The sequence below is a fragment of the Notamacropus eugenii genome, chromosome 5 (assembly GCF_028372415.1).
Source record: "Notamacropus eugenii isolate mMacEug1 chromosome 5, mMacEug1.pri_v2, whole genome shotgun sequence".
Lineage (NCBI taxonomy): Eukaryota > Metazoa > Chordata > Mammalia > Diprotodontia > Macropodidae > Notamacropus > Notamacropus eugenii.
The window spans coordinates 58581263-58601049 of NC_092876.1; the positions used below are offsets into that span (position 1 = coordinate 58581263).

General features: G+C 51.4%; 1 protein-coding gene across 1 annotated transcript in view; it reads right to left on the reverse strand.

Annotated features, from left to right (window-relative positions):
- Nucleotides 1-477: 477 nt before the first annotated feature.
- ALDH4A1 (aldehyde dehydrogenase 4 family member A1) overlaps nucleotides 478-19787 on the reverse strand; it is a 33388-nt gene continuing 14078 nt past the window's right edge. Inside the window, exons 3-15 of the mRNA XM_072609092.1 lie at nucleotides 19621-19713; nucleotides 14979-15026; nucleotides 14500-14655; nucleotides 12018-12167; nucleotides 11860-11934; nucleotides 10348-10535; nucleotides 8085-8158; nucleotides 7051-7247; nucleotides 6294-6341; nucleotides 5250-5402; nucleotides 3753-3874; nucleotides 2967-3085; nucleotides 478-2202 (exon numbers count right to left, since the gene is read on the reverse strand). Of these exons, the coding sequence (XP_072465193.1) occupies nucleotides 2090-2202; nucleotides 2967-3085; nucleotides 3753-3874; nucleotides 5250-5402; nucleotides 6294-6341; nucleotides 7051-7247; nucleotides 8085-8158; nucleotides 10348-10535; nucleotides 11860-11934; nucleotides 12018-12167; nucleotides 14500-14655; nucleotides 14979-15026; nucleotides 19621-19713 (1536 nt within the window). The 3' untranslated portion in view covers nucleotides 478-2089. The remainder of the gene's footprint in view (nucleotides 2203-2966; nucleotides 3086-3752; nucleotides 3875-5249; nucleotides 5403-6293; nucleotides 6342-7050; nucleotides 7248-8084; nucleotides 8159-10347; nucleotides 10536-11859; nucleotides 11935-12017; nucleotides 12168-14499; nucleotides 14656-14978; nucleotides 15027-19620; nucleotides 19714-19787) is intronic.

Consider the following 19787-nt stretch of genomic DNA (forward strand, 5'->3'; position numbering starts at 1 on the left):
CTGAGGTGGGGCTATATGGGACAGCTTCAGTCCTGCACAGGTCCCCTTCAGCCACAGCAAGAGGGACCCTCCTTTGCGATTTTCCTAGCCTTGTTCTAAGAGACTGTTTACCCCTTCTGCTGCTCCCACTGTTCCAGGATTTTTCCTGAGGAGATATTCTCTGGGTTCTTCAAGGTCAACAAGGGGAGGGAGAAAGCAATTACTGATCACTCCACCATCTTGGTTCCAGCCTCCAGATCTTAATCTTAAAAACACACATGCTTGGAACAAGCACCTCAAGGGCAAGGGCTGTCTTTTACCTTTCTTTGTATCCCCAACACTTAAAACAGTGCCTAGAACACAGTAGGTGCTTAATAAATGGTAAGTGAATGCCCAATCATCTACAAACTAGAAATGCTACCCCTAAATAATAGAGAGGGGACCTTGAAGCTCCCAAAGTCCCCTCTGCCCCAAAGAAGGCCACACCATCAGAAAAGCTTGCATAAATACTCAGAATTTTATTAGCCAGCAGGTAGTCTTCAGTACAAACCCATGCTCCACATCACAGTTCTTTACTCAGAAAGGCTTCCCTGGTTCTGAACTGTGATTAAATACAAAGATACATTCCACCGCCACCACAGAAAAACTCAAACATGCCCAAAGCAAAAACAACAGGACTCCCCTCTCCCCCTCAAGGGCCAATGTAAACTACAGATTGACTTGTGCTAGTGATGTCCAAGTACAATCCCAGAAGAAGATGGGAAACAGTAACATTATGAGGAGCAGTTGTGTCCTCAGGCTTCTGAGGACACAGAGAACCTGCCCTTCTGTTGACTTTTCCACTGCACCCCAAGACAGTCACTCCTCCTTCCCCCAGGAAGTGAAGCCTAAATACTCAGTCACATCTCAGGATCCACTCAAATCCCTATGACCCCACTCTTACCTAATGTGGGAACCCTTCAGGTGGGGAATCAATTGGCTGCCTCAAATGGATCCAGGGCTAATTAGGTAATTATTTGGTGAGGAAACCAAGGCACAGAGAGACAAAGTGATTTCCTCAGGGTCACATGAGTGGTCTGCATTTGGAAGCCCAAAACATTACAAGGGCAATGGGCCCCAAGTGGGTCTTGGGAGCTAAAGGGGTTGGAAAGGTTTATTGGGCCTACTGCCCATAGGCACATTCTAGGATACTTCATCCCCATGGGGGAACACATCTCAGGGCCTGAGAGGGCTGGAAGCTGGCATGTTTGGAAGTGCTGCCCCAGGCACCACAGGGTCATTAGCTAAACTCTAGCTAACAAGAGATCAGGCATAAGGCTGAAACCACGTAACTCCCCACTTCATCCTTCTCTCACCCCCAAATCATAGGAGAGAAAATGAAGGAGTTAGCTGAAACCCTCAGACTATTTTCCTAGTATGCACCCAGGGTAAAGAGTTAAATGGCCTCAGCTACCAGAATGCCTAAGGGGGAAGATCCCTGGTCTTGGTTCCATCCAAGTGGGCTTAAGGCAGACTAGGAAAGCACCTACAGAGAGCAGGTAACGATGCTCTATTTTTACCTACACAAACATGTGACAATACATGAGAGGAAAAGTCCAAGAAAAAAGAGGGAGAAACAAGGCAGGCAGGCAGCCAGCACTGAGACCCATTGGCTAAAGGTGATTTTTGGAGATGAAGGACAGAAAAGGAAACCTTCCCCTTCAGTTCTTAAGGCTCTGGTGAAATTCAATGACAGCCCTTAGGTGACAGGAGGAGGCAAGTCTGTGTCTGCCCTGGAGGACAAAACCCTGGGGAGGGAGGGCGGGATGCACATACAAAGAGCTGACAAAAGCTCAAGAAAGGCAGCTTTGGCCACCTTCTTGAGGCTGCTCAACTCAGTGCCCTACCAAATCCTGCTCCTGGATTCATACAAAATGGCGGCTTCCATGGCCTGAGCTAGGAGAATTGGCAACCGTGCGAGCACATGTGTGTATGTGCATGTGCATGATCTGACATCACTACCCAGAGGCTCAGCCCCAGAGCACAGAGAGGTGAGAAGAGATGAAGAGCTAACAGTGTAGGCAGACTACCAGTCAGTAGCTTGGACGGATGAGAAGCTGGTCTCTGTGGCTCACTGCATATAAGAATACTTCCAGTCCCCAAGGGGAGCATGGGTCTCCTTGATGACCTGGGGCGAGGTCCAGCGGAGGACATAATGGGGGCCACCTGGCTTGTCATTTGTCCCTGTTTAAAGAGAAAAGGTTTTAAAAAGGAAACATGGTGCCAAGAGGGATAAATGTGAGGAGCTGACCGGCTGACTGAGGATTATCCTGTAAAGCTGCCAAGTGATATCTGATACACCCACACTGGGAGGGCCAGGAGGGTGACAGGGTGCCTATCTTTAAACCTGCTGGAAGAGGATAAAATAATCCCAGCAAACCCTCCCCACCTTCCACAGGGATGTAACAAAGCTGCCCTTGGCTGATGGTGAAAAGAGAGGAATGGCCCGAGTAGGTGACAGGAGGGACACGAAAGGGAGAATCCAAGAGACAGGAGAGCAACATTGGGAACATGGCTGGATTAGGCTGGCCAAGACAATGACAGTGGTCGTGGGCTGTGGCTTCTTGGAGGTACCAGCATGTATCCAACACACAAGCTGTAAAGTTCAAGAATCTAGTCCTAGCTCAACCCTGCTCTTACACATGGAGCCTTGGCCAAGTCACTTTCCCTCTTTGAAGCTCAGCTTCCTCAAATATAAAATTATGAGGCTGCACAACACCATTCCTGAGACTGAGTCAGAGAGAACCTGTGTTCTAGGGGCCAGTTCTGAAATTCCATGTTCTAAGGGCTCTCCCAGCTCTGACATGCTGTGTTCTAAGTACCCTCCCAGCTCTGACATTTTGGATTTTAAGTCCCCTCCCACCCATCTCTGACATTCTATTTTCCAAAGCCCCTCCCTCTCTGTTGCGACATTCTGTGCCCCCTCTCCTCAGCTAACAGAGGCTCACCTGACACACGGGAGCCCCCAAAAGGCTGCTGAGCCACCACTGCACCGGTGGACTTATCATTGATGTAAAAGTTGCCAGCTGCATTTCTCAGCATCTTCATGGCCTCATCAATGATGTTCCTACCAGGGATCGGAAAGGAAGAAAGTGCAAAGTCAGCCTGGTCCATGTGTCCCCTTCCCCCAGCCCAGGGCTCAGGCTTCCCAGGGGGCATCCCATACATCAGTCCTCTAACCCCAGTGAGCCACCTCCAATCCTCCTTTCTTAAGGCAATGCAAAAGAGGTCAGTCAGGTCAACGGAAAACAACAACTGCATCAATCAGAATCAAACCACGAAGGAATAGAGAACATCACCTGGTCCCTGCAGAAATCAGGGGGAGAGACCCGCTCCTGGTGCGCCCCACTCTCCCACCCTCTTGAGAGAACACTCAGTGTCTGTCCCCATGGCCATGAAGCCAAACTTGGGGGATCAGGGGAAGACCAGATGGCCTAGAAGTCTCCAAGGTACAATGAGTAGTGAAGTTCTCTGCTCTGATGTCCCCACCTTGTGGTTCTGACCTTCCCTGCCCTCAGCTCCTTCCTGCCTCTGGCTACTACAGCTCTAAGGACAGAGCCAGGAGCTGGGAGTGTGCCAGAACCAGAACTAGAATCTCAGGAGAGGACATACGGATGGAGGGGGTACAACGTATCTGGAATTGGAGCTAACCATCTAGTAGGGGCCAAGCAGGTGCAGGGAGGAAGACCCCAGCCTTGCAGCAATGCCCCATCCCCACCAGCCAGCCCACTCACTTATCCTGAGCAAACACTGCCCCCGTGAGGCCATAGGGGGAGGTGCTGTCCACCAGACTAAGAGTCTCCTTGTACTGGCGTTCTGGGTACACATAGACAGTCAGGATGGGGCCGAAGATCTCCTGCAAACAGACGACAGCCAGGGTCAGAGCGTACAGGCCTCTAAGGGAGGGGGAGGCGAGGTGGGAGCCCCCTGGCTCAGAAGGAACCAGGGACAGGCAAGGGCCTGCCCCACTGGCCTCACAAGATGAATACCTGCTTCTCCCCGGTCAGCAATGGCTCCAAATCTCTCCTTAATCCCTGCTGAGCCACGCTCAGGTCACCCCAGCCTGCTCCCTCCCCCATCCAGCTGGCAAAGGCTCTACAGGTCATCATGTATCCCTTCCTTAACCGCCTACAGCTAAAGTCCCAATACCACTTGGAGGAGTGCCAACAAACTTTTATCTCATCATGGCACAGACTGGGCATCAGGAGAAAAGTCTCCTTCCCTTCTCTACTCTTCACTTCCACTATTGGAAAGAAGAGGCTGAACCAAAGGCCCTCCCAGCTCTGACACCCTGTGTTCTAAGGGCCCTCCCAGCTCTGACATCCTGGGTTCTAAGGGCCCTCCAGCTCTGACACCCTGGGTTCTAAGGCCTCTCCCAGCTCTGACATCCTGGGTTCTAAGGGCCCTCCCAGCTCTGACATCCTGGGTTCTAAGCACCCTCCCAGCTCTGACATCCTGGGTTCTAAGGCCTCTCCCAGCTCTGACATCCTGGGTTCTAAGGCCTCTCCCAGCTCTGACACTGTGTTCTAGCACTGGCATTTTTCAATTCTGGAAGTCCTGACTCCCAACTAGACTCCAGTGCCTGCTGTGTCCCATTCTCTTCCGTTCCTGCTCCCATCCGGGAGGCAGTGTAGTCCTGAGAAATGACCACATAGTGCAGACTCAGAGGAGCTAAGCAGCAATGTCTTCCCTCTGGGATTGTGAGCAGGTCACTCTGGTGCAAAAGAGACAGTGACACACAGGACTTGTGACTCGGCCCCTTCAGTGCTGTGGCCTTGGGCCACCTGAGTTACTGAAGTCCCCCAGGCCCATCACCCCACTTAGAAAATGGGGTGTTGGCCCAGATACCCCTAAGTTTCCTTCCATCCTGTTAAAGTCACTCCAGGATCCTTCTCTGAGCTGCTGCTTCCTCATTGGTAATGAAAGGGCCACTCTGGCCTATGACAAGAACAAGCACCTTCCCCCTTCATTGCAGAGGTGAGGGATGGGGGGGCAGGCCCAGGGGCTGTCAGCTGCACGGCTATCTGACTTCACTGACCTACCAAGTACAATGTAAAAATGAAAAATGAACACAGGGCTCGGACTAGGTCCCTGGAGACCCTATGTGGCTCTAAGTCCTCTGACTCTACGTCCTTTTGAGGTCTCAGTTTCCCCAGGGTGTGCCAGCCTCAGGCCTGAGCTGCCCCCGTCTACCCTCTGGTAATCCTAGGCAAATGTCCATCCCTACCCACCTCCTTCAAGATGGGATCTTGTGGGTCCTTGCTCTCCACGATGCAGGGCTGGACAAAGTAGCCCACAGAGTCGTCACACTGGCCCCCAGCCAGGATGCTGAGGTTGGGCGAGGACCGGATGTACTCCAGCCATTTCTTAATGCGCCCAAAAGACTGGGAAGATACAAAAGGACAGAGATGATGAGGCTGGGAGGCTGCCCTCTCAGGTCCCAATGAGTGCTCAAATCAGACAACATTCCACAGCCTCTGGACCTGGCCACAGTGTCAGAGGAGAGGCTCTTTGAGACCTTAAGCTCTTCCCCATGCTGGTCAAAGTCAAGGCTTCTTCCCCTGCCCTCCCACCCAGAGGGGAGCACAAGACTGCATCTAGCTTGGGGTGAACCTGCCAAAGGCAAGCACACAGTAAGGAATTAATAAATGCTTGTGGGTCAAGTGGGTGACTAGCAATTCTGGAGGCTGGGCATTTGTGCTTTTTCCACATTGGGAAAGGAGGAAATTAGGAAAATGCCTAAATGTGCATTAGGTTGGTCTCATCACCCTTCCTTCTACCCTGGGCACCCAGACCACACCCAAGGCTGTCTGCTCTTACCTTTCCAGGGAGAGGGAAGCCCAGGGGCCCCTTGTTAGCCACTTTGCTGCCACTGCACCATCCAGACCCTTCAGACACCCAGGATCTGCCACAACTTCCCCCAGGCCTCTCAGCTCTAGTCCAGCCCTGAAGCTGGGCTCTTGGGCATGTGGCCTGTCTTCCAATGAAGACAGTGAGCTCCCCAAGAGCAGGGCTGTCTCCTGTTTTCTATTTGCACTCTCAGCATTGCACAGTCTTCCATTCAAGGGTTATCCTGGAACCCCCTCATATTAAGGGCTCCCTAAGACAGGGGCCATCTCCCTTATCAGACTGGAAGCTGCCAGAGGGAAGGAGTGTATCCGCCGCCCCACCCTCCAAGGCCAGTAAGACTAGAAGCTGCCCCAAGGCAGACTCCACAAAGCCCTGACCCATGGCCCCTGGGGTGTCAGGCAGCCACAGGAAACAAGGCTTCTTACCTTGGCATCAATGACAGCAGAGAAGAATGTTCTAAAATCCTCCACAGGCTAGAGAGGGGTCAAGGGAAAGCAGAGAAAACAAGGCCAAGTAACTGATGTGCCCAAGGTCAAGAGCAGCTCTCCTAGCCCTGGCCCTGCCTTGAATCCTGCCCCATAGTACTTGGGAAATGGGGAAATTTCCCACAAGCACACTGGAACTTTAGGAGAAAACAGCCCCAGGCAACAAGCAGACAAAAAGCTGGCCAGGGCCTGGGGGAAAGGTTAACATTTCTCCTGCCCTTCTCTAGTCAGGAACCTCAGTTTTGTCAAAACAGGGCTAAACTCATTGTATTTCCTCCCTTGGGATTGTGATGAGTAAAGCAAAGGCCAACATTTCAAAGAGCTATGCTTTTTGTAGTGGGGCTGGTCCCTCCAGAGCTAGGGTTCAACACTGCTGGTTCTTGAGCCATAGTCTCTGATGGCTGCTGTGGCCAGTTGGCCTGGGGATGAGGCTCTGCTGAGCTGGTCCTTGGAAAACAAGCACACAACCCAAGCCTGGGCCTGCACTCCAAGCTTTGTGCTCCCTGACAGCCTTTAGTCATAACCCTAAGCATGGGTTTGGAGCTGGCAGGGACCTTACAGGCCAAGTCCAACCGACCTCAGAGCCCCTGAGGTACAGAAGGCCCAAGGTCACTCCAGAAGGAAGAGGCAGGACCAAGGTCTGAACAGGAACACCTGGCCTGGAACCCAGGAACCCATGGACAAACAGACCACTCACATCTCCCACTCGGATCTGGCTGTGCTCCTGTAGAAGCTGCTCTTTGATCTTGGGCCACAGAGAGTCTGGGACATACAAGCGCGAGCAGGCCGAACACTTCTGACCACCATACTCGAAGGCGGAGCGAAGTGTCCCGCTCACCACACTGGCCACATCTGCTGAGCTGTGCACAAAATGGAAGTTTTTCCCACCGCACTCTGGGGGAGAGGAAAAGGGAAGAAAAGATGAAGGGAGGGCCCAAGGGCTCCTGCCACTCAAGCCTGAGGAAGGGGGCCAGTTCAGGGTCCCTGCCCCCATGGTGGGATGAGAAGGCTAAGGGAAGCACCAGAGGATCTCAGGGTGGAAAGGGACATTAGAAGAGGTGATGCCATGTCCAGCCCTGGTGAGAAAGCCGAGGCCCCACACAGTGAATGAGAAAGCTGGAATCTGAATCAGGACTAGACTCCAATCCACTGTGTTACATGGCCTCTGGGGCCTGTGTCTATGAAATCCTCTCCTCCACAACAGTCACTGGTGAACAGATAGGGGTATGAGCAACAGAGGTTCTCTAATGAGCAGTCTCAAAACCAGAAGAGACTTTAGAGAACAAGGACTGGCAGAGCAAAAAGAGTGCCCATGGACAGAGCAACGGATGGACAGGAGTCAGGAAGGCCTGGTGCTTCCTAGCTGTGCAATCCTGGGCTTTAATGTCCTCAACAATGAACATACAACTACTTATGATCCTCAACAACTACCATGTGGAAAGCCCTTCATAAAGCTTACGATGCCAAAGAAATGTGCAGTCATCATCACTGGAGAAGACATGAAAGAGACCTCAGAACAGACAATGTCAAAGCTGGGAGGGCCCTTAGAACACAGATGTCAGAGCTGGGAGGGGGCCTTAGAACACAGATGTCAGAGCTGGGAGGGCCCTTAGAAAACAGGATGTCAGAGCTAGGAGGGGCCTTAGAACCTAAGATGTCAGAGCTAGGAGGGGGCCTTAGAACACAGATGTCAGAGCTGGGAGGGATTCCAAGCTGGGGCAGCAGTCTTACCTCCTGCCAAACGTGGGAAGGTACGATAACGATCCAAGTTGTCTGCCACCTGCTTCCATAGGTGTTTAAAGGTGCTGAAACAGACACATATGGGCATGAAGGGGAAGGTGAGGAAAAGAGGAGTCCACTTTAGGCATAGACTAGCAGTGAGTGATCTCAGCTGACCTGGACCCTTGCTAACAATGGCTCCAGAGAATCCTCAGAGGGGAATGCTCAGAGTTTACAGATGGTAGCAGCGCAGGCCTCCAGAGACCTGGAGCAGAGGCCTAGGTCTCCAGCTCTCTTCCCCCAGGCTTGCAGTGTGACCAACCCTAGTGGCACCAAACAATAAAAATGCTAATCGCCTCCTCACAGGCGACACAGTGCCTAATACTAATTTATGGCTTTCCTACCTTGGCGCCCTGACACTCATCAAAGCATGGCAGAAGCCAGCCTTGCCTGCTCCCCTCTTTAATAGGCTGGTGCCTGGGGGGACAGAAGCTCAGAGGGAAACAGAGACTTTTGGAAAACAGCCCTCTTCAGCAATTCTGCCCATGGGTGCTGGGCACATTCTCCCCCAGGGGAGGGGACCAGCAGGGTATGGGCTGTGCCAGGGACCAGGAGGTTCCTGAAGCAGGAATCCCAGAACGTCAAAGCTACGAGAGTCTTAGGACAAAGAATGTCAAAACCAAAAAGGATCTGAGAACATGGCACGTCAGAACAGAAAGGGGCCTCAGAACACAGTGAAAGCTGGGAGGGGTCTTAAACATCATTTAATCTGAGTCTCTCATTTTACAGACAAGTCAGCTGAGGCTCTGAGGATATGACCTGCCTGTGGCCACATAGGTAGTGAGTGGTCCAGCTGATCCTAGAACTCAGGTCCCCTAATTTCTAGTCTCGGGCTCTTTTTCCTGTATACCCACTATCTTCAGAAAAAAAGAACAAGGAAAAAGAAGGCTCCCCACTTCCAGGCATAGGCTCTGGCTTTTAGCAAGGCCAGGGTGGAAATGGGGTGGGAAGCCTTAAAAGAATATCAGGAAAAAGGGAAGTTAAGTGGCACAGTGAGTAGAGTACAGGGCTTGGGGTCAGGAAGACCCGAGTTCAAATCCAGCCTCAGAAACTTCCTAGCTGTGTGACCTTAGGCAAGTCACCTAACCTCTGTTTGCCCTGGTGAAAGCCAGGGCAAACCACTCCAGTATCTTTGCCAAGCAAACCCCACGGACAAAGGTCCACAGGGTCACGAAGAGTCAGAAATGCCTGAAACAACTGACCAATCAACAACTGGGATTCCAAACCCTGAACTGGTGCTTCCTTGCCATGGGCTCCAAGAGGTTTAAGCCATGTGTCTGAGGTCCAGCTTCCCCATTACAAAATAAGGGATAACAATTACACTCCCTCCCCGTCAGGAACAAAACCTGAAAGGCCAGAGAGATGGGATATCCTCTCCAAACATCAGATCCCTGGGCAAACTTGGCAGCACTGTCAATACTGGTTGTTCTCTGGTCAGGCTGCTGCAGGCCACACCCCTCAAATCCCCTTGTGCTTCAAAGCAGGGCTCCCTGGGGTCCCAGCATCCCAGAGGGGTGTGGGCCTCGAGCTGGCAGAGCCTGATGTGATTCTGAGGCAAAGGTGTCCTGGGAATGGAGAGGGCCAGAAAACAGATCTGGGCTAAATTAAAGGGAGAAAACGGTGCTCAGGCAGAAGGGGCAGCCCTTTCCTGATCAAAGGAGCATGGAGAACCACAGATCACAGAGTCCAACTCCTCTTTGAACAAAGATTGCCTCTACCACAGCCCAGAAGACTGGTCATCCTGTCTCTGCTGGCATACCCTCATCTCACTTTGAGACAGCTCTATTCAGGTGTTTTTCTTAACATTAGACCTAAATCTGACTCTAATCAGCCCTGACAGATGTCAGCTGGTCCTGCCCTCTGGGATCTAGCAGGACAAATCTTATCCCCCGCTCCCACACAATAGCTTTCGGGTTGTTCCCCCAACCCAAGGAGAAGTCTCTAATTTAGACCAAATGCCCCAATACCCCCTATTTCCCCATTTGGTGGGCTCGGACTGCCCTCCTCTGGACACTCTCCAAAGGGTGACATTGAGACCTGGACACGGTGCTCTAGACACAGCCTGACCACAGCAGATGATCATGGGCTGTTACCTCCCCCACCCCCAATTTTCAGGGTTCAATTTTTCAGATTTTGCTGGCTGGCCACACCTGGAAGGTTTCCCCCAAGGCCCACTCTTCCCTGGCTGCACATCCCCAGAGCCCTTCAGACTTACGGCACGCTGCCAGTGAAATTGAGCCCACAGAAGTGCTCTGAGCTGGTGACTGTATCTCCGAAGACAGGCCCATCAGCTGGGACAAACTGGATGATGTTTGGGGGGAGACCGGCCTCTCGGAGGACTCTGTACACAGTGTAGCTGGCCAGAATAGCTGTGTCGCTGGGCTTCCACAATACTACATTGCCCTGGGACAGGAGGGAGCATGTGGGATGCTGGGCAGCTATGCCTTTCATGTTCCATACATCTGCCAGCTAGGTGATGCCACACTGGACAGAGTGCTGGGCCTAGAGTCAGGAAGACCCAAGTTCAAATCCAGCTTCATACACCTGAGCTGCGTGACCCTTCAACTGCTGCCTGCCTCAGGTTCCTCATCTGTAAAATGGGAAAAAAAACAGCCTCTACCTTCCAGGATTGTTGTAAGGATCATATGAAATAATGCCTGTAAAGAGCTCAGCCCAGCACCCAGCACACAGGTGCTACATAGATGTTAGCCACTGTTGTTGCTGTTGTGATGACAATGACAAGGCTGCCACACTTCCCAGAATGTGCAGACATGCACCTTCACTCTTCTTTCCTGCCTTCACACATTCGCAAGGTCCTCTGACACCCTGCTGCTCAGACTCAAGGACCTAGCTCTGAGTTTTCTGCAGGAAGCACGCCCATAACCTCTCAGGGGCTCAATTTCTTCCTCTATAAAATGAGGGGCCCTCAGAGGGTCTGAGATCCTCTGGCCCTTCCTTGAAATCCCTTCCTATCCATGTGATGCTCACTTCTCTTTGTACATGAAGTTTCCCTCATTAGAATGTGAGGTTCTTGAGGACAAGGCTCATTTCCTGTCCCTGTATGGCCCAGACCCAGCACGCAGAGCCCAACCTGGCACTCAATAAACTCCCACGGAGGGACTGATTCTAGTCACCATTGAAGAGTCCAGGCAATCTGGGATTGAGTCAACTGTTGTGAATTGTGTCTCCATTTGGGGGGGGGGGAGGGAAAGGGAAGGAAAGAGCACTTCTAGGTGTGCCAAGGGTTTTACAGAAATCTCACTGAATCCTCACAGCAACCTGGTTGTTATCTCCATTCTACCAAAAGAGGAAACTGAGGCAGGCAGAGTTAAGTGACTTGCCCAGGGTCACACAGCTAATAGGTGACTGAAGCTGGATTTGAACTTAGGCCTTCTTGACTCCAGGCCCAGCGCTCTATCCACTGGGCAACCTCGCTGCCCCAAGTCTAGGAGCCTCTTCATTTCCATGTTGGAGCTCCCCATGGGCAGGGTTTGGCTTCCGCCTTTCTCTTTGTCCCCAGCCCTTGGCCTGACAACCATAGCTCAAAAAATGCTTTCTGAAAACAATCAAAACTGACTGTTGTGAAACTATGCTGCCCAAGCCTGGTCCCAAACAAGCATATCAGAAGGCACCTCTGCACCCTCCCTCCCAGCCTGGGCCCTCTTTTGCAGAGGTGATGGGAGCAAACAGACCCCAGCCTCCTGGCCCTGAGCAGCCCCATACTCACCATCAAGGCCGGAGCCCCAGCTAGGTTGCCTCCAATCGCTGTGAAGTTAAAGGGAGAGACAGCTGCCACGAACCCCTGTGGGAGAGGGAGCAGGGAGGTCAAGTGCCTGGAGGGTGAGGGTGGGGAGCCCCCTTCTGGCTCATAGCCCTCCAAGCTACCTCCAGGCCTCGGTAGACCACTCTGTTGGTGCTGGGAGGGACGCTGATGAGCTTCTCAGCCTCCAGCTCCATGGCAAACTTGGCATTGAATCTGAAGAAATCAATGAGCTCAGCAGCAGCATCAATCTCAGCCTGAATCGCAGTTTTGCCCTGGAAGGAACGGTAACAACGCAAGATGACAAATATTCACTAAGGGCAATCTGTACATATAACAGCATGTCTAGTACTGAGCGTGTTATTCAGATTAGATGGCAGCCCTACCTGAATGGAACTTGAGCATCTTGATATTAGTAAATATAATTTATTACCATTATTAGTGACACATAATACTCTAACGTTGCAAAGTAATTTGCATACACGGCCAGAGGATCGAGTTCAAATTCCACCTCGGAACAAAGCCTGCACAACTTTGGGCAAGTCAGTTTCTCGGGACTTCAGTTTCCTCATCAGTGAAATGAGGGGCTGGCATTTAATGGTCTCTTAAATTTCTTTCCAGCTCCAAATCTGCAAACCATGAGGTCTGTGGCCTAATAATCATGAGGCACCGGAAGCTGAGTCAAGAGACCTCCATTCCAGTGTAGGCCCCATCATCCTTAGCCCAATGACAGGAGACTGATCACTTCCTCCTCTAAGTCACTCCTCCAAGGGCTGTGGCAAAGAAAAGCCTCTGTGCACCACCAAGAGCCAGGTGGAAAAGAACCCTTATTTTAAGCAGTATTATATCATATTGTAGACCCCTTATACCAAGTAGCAGTATCCTCCTGGTGTGGCAGTGAGGGCCAGTATGATCCCCATTTTACAGATGCCCATGGAGGGGAAGTGGCCTGCCCAAGCTCACCTAGTACCTATGCCTCCATCATCTGGCACACCCTCCACAGGCCCAGCTACCAAACAGAGCCAGGAGTGTGGAAGTCTGGGTCCAGTCCCAGGGAACTCAACAAATGGTGAAATGTGGACTGTGAGTAATCTAAGAGACGAAGAAGAGAAAGAAAGATGGAGAGAAGCAGGAGAAGATTCCCATGGACCTATTACCAAGAGTGGAAAAAAGAGATCAGGGGAATTAACATGGCCTGGAGAAGACACTGGGGCCCTGCACAGCAGGTCACGCTTCTCTAATGTCAGTCAGTTTGGCAGAATGGGGTTGGAAGGGGTGGCTAGGGGGATGGAACAACACATTAAGAAATGTGGAAGATGTAAAACTATCAGATCAGTCTTTTTAATTATCTTGTTTTCAAGAAAACAGCTGATGATGAGGCTGAGCCCACAAACCAGCCACCACCGCAGCCCTCTTCAGGCAGGTTCCTGAGGACCCCACAGTTAAACCCCAAGCAGGGAAATGCTTAAGGCAGCAGCAAAGTAGACAATCCATGAAAAAGATTTCTACTATCTTTAGGGCTTAAAAGTTATCACTAAAAGGCTGACCACCAGGCTAGTACGCGTTTGGCCATCGTGACTCAAAAAGAAGCCTCTCCTGAGGCAATGAGGGCCTGGGATGTGGCAGGGAACAAAGTCTGGGGCAACGTGCTTCATTCCAGACACACATTTAAGAAAGATGTCAACAAGGCAGAGGGCACCTAGACAACAGGTTGTGTTGTCTCCTGGCTCTGAGGCCCATAATCAACTGAAGGAACTGGAGCGTTTAGCTTGGAGAACAGAAGCCAGGGTGGGGAGGCTGGAGATGATCTTGTCTCCAGATAATCTGAAGAAGGATTAGTCTGGTTCTACTTGGCCCCAAAGGGTAGTATCAGGCAAATCTTCACTTTTTCTTAGGAGAAAATCTCTAAAAGCTAGAGTGCCCCAAAGTAGCCTGGACGTGTCTAGGGAGTCCTCCAGCAAACAGACAGACGTTTGGTGGGCGTCCTGGAGGGGAGATTCTCACTACGTGTACAGGTAGAGCCCAGGGTCCTCTGAGGCCCCTCCTAGCTCTGACACTAGGGGCTCTCTCTCGATGAGTAGTGAAGAATCAATCAATCATCCAGCAAGCATTTATGAAGCACCTCCTACATGCCCCACATGGTTCAAGGAGAACCAGGTCTGACCTTCCTGCCAACCCCTCAGCCTCCTCCACCGCCCAGAGGCTCAAACAGCACAACCTCCAGGCAGAGGGAGATGGTGCCAGGCAGGGGAGCATGAATGTGAAGAAGAGAGGCCTCCAGGGCTGGTGACAAACGAGCCTGGCGCCAGAAACCCTTCTTTGTGGAGGTGGAGGCCTATGGGGATGTCTCAGCGAACTTGCTCTAAGACTTGGCTTTGATGGCCTGCTTTGTCCCTTTTCTTAAATGTTTGCTAATTAGACAGAGGAGAGAGGGACAAGTTCAGAAATGGAAGTGAGGCAAAAATCAAAAGAGACCAACAGAAATTTTAAGAGGAGGAAAAAGTATTTTCTCTCTTTCCTTGAGCCAGAGTTACCTATCCTTGTGGTCCAGGTTCAGGGGGCACACACAACATCCACAACATTCCACAGCCCAACCCCACTTCTCACCTGCCCAATCATGGTCTTGGCGAGGATCTCTGCCCTTCGGGGGCCACTCAGCAGGTCTGCAGCTTTCAAAAAGATCTGAGCCCGGTCAGAGATGGGCCTCAGGTCCCACTCCTTCCGGGCAGCCAGGGCAGCTTCAATAGCTTTGTTGAGTAGGGCCTGGAAAAGGTGAAGGAAATTGGATGGCACTCCCTCCTGGGTTTGGGGCCAACAGTCCTGATGCCCTCGCCAGAAACCAAAAGTTCTTTGGGGATATTACCGGGGTAGTGATGAGGGATCCCACCTCCAGAGAGGCAGCATTCCCCCCCACACACCACTGGGACTAGGGATTCTTTTGCCTAGGGAGGTCCCACAGGATGAGAAAGTAGAAAGGATGCTCCTTACTCCAGCCCCAACATACTCCCAGAGTAAACACCAAACATTTTCAGCTTGGGGGAAAGCAGTTAAGGGAGAAAGAACCAGAAAGAACCAAAGGTACCCACCTTGTCAGCATAGCAGTATTTAGCCACCTTGCGCCCATGGTTAAATGGCTGGAGAGAAAGAGAACATGCCAAGTCACTGATGACCCTATGGGTCACCACTGTCACGAGGATCTCACTTATTCAATCCCATGACTGTCATCACCACCCCCACTAATGTCCCCATCCTTCCTGATGACTTTCCTAACTTAATTTGGGGGCCACGGCTGAAAGACCCCAGATAGACAGACATCCCCTGGGCAAGGATGTATTAGGACCAGTGACAAGAGCCACAGAATGTGGAGCTGGAGGGGACCTGTCCAGGCTCATTTTGTCCTAAAGTCAGCCTTCTCCCACATCCAGCTTTAACTGATGGGGAGAGATCAACTGAGGAGGGCGTGCTAAAGATGACTTTCCTCCTTGTCCTCATCCTGCCACATCACTGGCCACTCTGCCAGGCCTCCCTTTTTCTCTGATCTCCAATAGACTCAGTCCTTGTTCGTCCCCTGGCCAATGAGGAATAGGATGGCTACAAAATTCCTCCCTGCCCTCCTCCTCCGTCCCCTGTTAGGGTCCAGCTCTGGACCATGGCCTCCTGTATGGAAAGCTGAGACACCTGGAGGTGCTAACCTGCTTATGTGGCATGCTAGCTGGTCTAGTAAGCTACGAGGTACTGGGAATGCCTCAGTAACAGGATAGGCTCCGCCTATGGGGAGGAACACGGGAGGAGCTCGGGTGCCTAAAGATATACTGGGGCATTGGGGGGATCCCAGAGAGAGTGATGTAGCCATTAAAGTGTGTGCAGCTGCCAACTCGGGTGTTCTGTCTAGTTATTCCCCTCCCCCACCGGAGGGACCAGAGACGTCTGAGGACCAATAAAGACATAGATCTTGAGGTAAGATTCCAAGCGAAGCCCAGGGAGGGAAAGTTAGTGTAGGGAGCCCGGGAGATTTAAATAAGTAAAAGGAGCATAGGATATTTAAATTAGTGCAGAAAGCCCAGGACATTTCAGTCCCCCACTCATGAGGACCTCCCCAGGATCTCATTCACTTTCTCTAAGAGTCAATCCCTCCCCAACCCACATGTGCAAACCATCCGGAAACCAAGAGATTCTCGGAGAAAAATAAAGAGTTTCTAGCCCCAGGAGGGAAGGCCAATGACAGCCACAGGATCTTAAGATTGGTCTGCATCTACCATTTGGTTCTGACATCTCAACAAGGTCCAAAGAATCCTCATGTACCCACTTCTATGTAAAGCACTATGGCTGTGTAAAGATGCAATATGAAAAGCGACATGATCTGGGAGCTTACATCCTAACACATCTCTTGCAAGGGGATTTTCTTTTCTGTGTTGTAAGATCAAAGGATTTGAGGCTTGACAGTACCTCAGAGTTCAGCTAGTCCATTCCCCTTCATTCTACAGGTAAGGAAACTGAGAGCTAGACGTGGATGACTTCCCCAAGGTCACAAAGCAGGAAATGAAGACCTGGGATTCAAACTTAGGCAAGCTCTATTAAGACACATATTAAGCAAGTGTATAGCCCATCTTCAATGGACGGAGAGCTGTCCTGGAAGGTTCCAGTGCCCTTCTGACCTTTCCTGGCTGCATGATCCTGGGCTGGTCACAGGCAATCAAGCCTCTAAGACCAGGTGCAGAGCCAGGGGCTGAGTGATGCTGTCAGAGGAAGAGTCCTCCACACCAAAAGGCCAGGCCCCCAAAAAGTGGGAGGCTGGCTTTAGAATCTGTGACTCCAAAGCCAGCGTGTTCCCCACACTGCATGCTGGCAGAACTCTCAAACCCTCACAATGCCCAGAAAGCAGCTGGTCAAGTAAAATGAGAATAAATAATGTGCGTTATAAGATTTGTGTTATAAGGTTTACAAAGGGCCTTCCTCATTACAACACTGGGACACAGTACAAATGTGACTGTCCCTACTTTACAAATGAAAACACTGAGGCTCCAAAAGATTAAACAACTTAGCTAAGGTCAGCAAAGATACGGTCCTGGACTCAAAGCCAAGCCTCCTGGACTCTCAAATCCTGCCCTGCTTTTCACTCCTCTTTACTTGATGAAGAAAGGACATCCAGCATCCCCAAGAAACCAAACCCTGGACTCTCTCACCCTTTTCACTTATTTCTGCTGCCCTCCTGGCCAGGTTGGGGGATGGGGAAGGTCAGCGGGGAGACCACCTTCATGGAGGGAGGAGAGGGAGTGGGAAGAGGAAGGAAAGAAGGAAGGGGGAGGGGAAAAGGAGGAAGACGAGGAGTGGGGAGTAAGAGGGGAAGGAGAAGGAGGGGAAAGGAAGATGAGAAGCCATAAAGTCCTAGAACCATTCATCCTGGGGAGGGGTGACCATCACCCCACTCTCCCTAACCTACACACACACACAGATACACACACACACACGTATGCACACACACGCACACACACATACATATGCACGCACCCACTGGATTCAGGATCATCGATCTGGTGCTAGAAGGGGTCTTGGAGGGAGGCTCTCACAGGAGCTCCATGAGGTTCGGCATCTCTGGGGCAGGGGACCTGCAGGTCTCCTGCATCGCCAAGCGCCTCTGGATATTAACAAGGGGAACCCCACAGACATCTCACTCTGACCAAAGCCAACTTCAATTGTCTTCCCTCTAGACTTCCCCACTTCTGCTAAGAGCAGAGGCGGGCCATCCTTCCTTTCTGCCTCTGACTATCTTGCCCTGCTGTGTTTGTCTCCTGCTTTAAGCAGACCTAACCTCCCTTCTGTACTGGGATGAAGTCGATCAATCAATGACCATTTACTGGGCACCACTGTGCCCCAGGCACTGGGCATCCTAAGACAAAAAGGAAATAGACTTGCCATCCAGAAGCTGATGTTCTAAATGGGAGGCACCATGTAAAGAACTAGAGACAGAGAAGCCAGACAGAGAGGAGATGGAAGGGAACCTGAAAGAAGCAGGGAGGTACAGGGGGTCACTCACAGGGGCGTGAAGGGATGGGACTTCCTACAGCAGGCCATGTTGGAGCTGAGTCTTAAAGGAAGCAGGGATTCCAAGAGGGGAACATGAAAAGGGAGAATGGTCCACACCCGGGGTAGGGCATAATCAGTGCAAAGATGTGCAGCTAGGAGATGGGGTATCAAGGAACTGTGAGGAGGCTGTGACTGGACCCTAGAGTTTGGGAAGGGGAGGAAAGGTTACAAAGCCTGGAAAGACAAGGAGGGTGGAGAGAAGAGGGAGCCAACAGGGTTGATGAAGTGGTAGAGTAACAAGCCCAGCCTACACTTCAGGAAAATCACTTGGGCAGCTGAACGTAGGGTGAGGGAGGTTGGTAAGAGAGAGGCGATGAAGGCAGACGAGACAAAATGAGAGGGGGAAGAGCTGAGAATGACCCCAAGGTTTGAAACCTGAGAGGATGCCTGACAGTGTCCTAGAATTAACATGGAAATTCCGAAGAAGGAAAGAAGAGTTTGCAATGAATGGGATCTATGGGATGTCCAAATCACGCCCCTGGGCATCCACTAGGAGGGAGGATCAGGAAGATGCCAGGGCAAATCCTAAGCTGTGGCCAAAGGGCACACTTTCTATCTCTGGGCCTGTTCAGTTCTTACCCATCCTTCAAACCCCAGCTTGACTGCCACTGTCTATATTTTGGGGGTAAGGAGTTGAGACTGGGTGTCCCTATCTCACCCCAGAAGTGCAGCAGCCAGGCAGTGGCCTGATTTCCCTGCTGATCAGCACAAAAACTTGGCCCTGTTGTTTCCAAACTGGGTTTCTTCAGCAGCCTGATCTTTCTTGTTCCACCATGTCGGTGCTAGACCCTTAGAATGGATACCCAACTGGCTCAGAACTCCCAAGTTCAAACAATTCCCCAGCCTCGGAATCCCAGCCAGCAGGTTGGGGCCACCCTGCCCCACTCCCAGCCAAAAGGCCACCTTTCCCAGGAAGCTTTCCTGGATTCCCCCTTCATATTTCTACCTTCTTTCTTTTAAACCTACTACAGCAATCAATTGTGTACCTGTCTAATGCACTTCTCTGGTAATACTGCTGTGCTGATGTCCCAGGCCCCTCCCTACCAGGTTTTATCTTTCCTAAACTGATTACTGCCTCCAACAGCAAGCACACTGGGAAATGCTGACAGACACCTGTGGCTTATTAGGAGGCATGCTGTTTGAGGAGAACTCACTCCTCTTTCTATTTGTCTTCAAAGGACTTGGACACAGTCAACACTCATGGCTCTTCCATTCATTCACTGTTGACTGCTTACCTGGGGCGGGGCATCCTTTCCAGGAATTCCCTGGAAGGACCCAATGTCCGGGGCCACCCTCCCTCCTCCAGCCCATTCCCATTGCTGAGGATCCCCCCTTGGTATAAGCCTGGAGTCTAGCTGAGCTAGGACTCAAAGCTAGAACCTTCTCCTACCCCATGATGACTCCCTTCAGGGTAATGGCTCACTGTCCTACAGTGATTCAAAGTTTGAAAAGTGAAGATTGGAGCCAAGAGGAGCATTACAAGACTCTATCCCACCAAAAGTCAACAATCCCAGGTAAAGACTAGGTAATGACAGAAACACAGAGAGATCCAGCTCAGAGGGAGACCTCAGGGTCAAAACTTTAAAGGCAAGAAGACAGCTCCAGCTACCATGCCAGGCCCAGCCCCTGCCCATGAGCACTCACCGACACCTGGTAATGCACATCTGAGGTCCACACCTCTTCATCCCCAATGACACATGGAATGGCTTCTGTCTTATCCTTCAGGTCCTTCAAGGCCTAAGGAGAGAAGCATGAGTGCTAACAAACGAAATCTGTCCCTTCCTAGGCTGGGTGCCATGTCTGCCTACCCG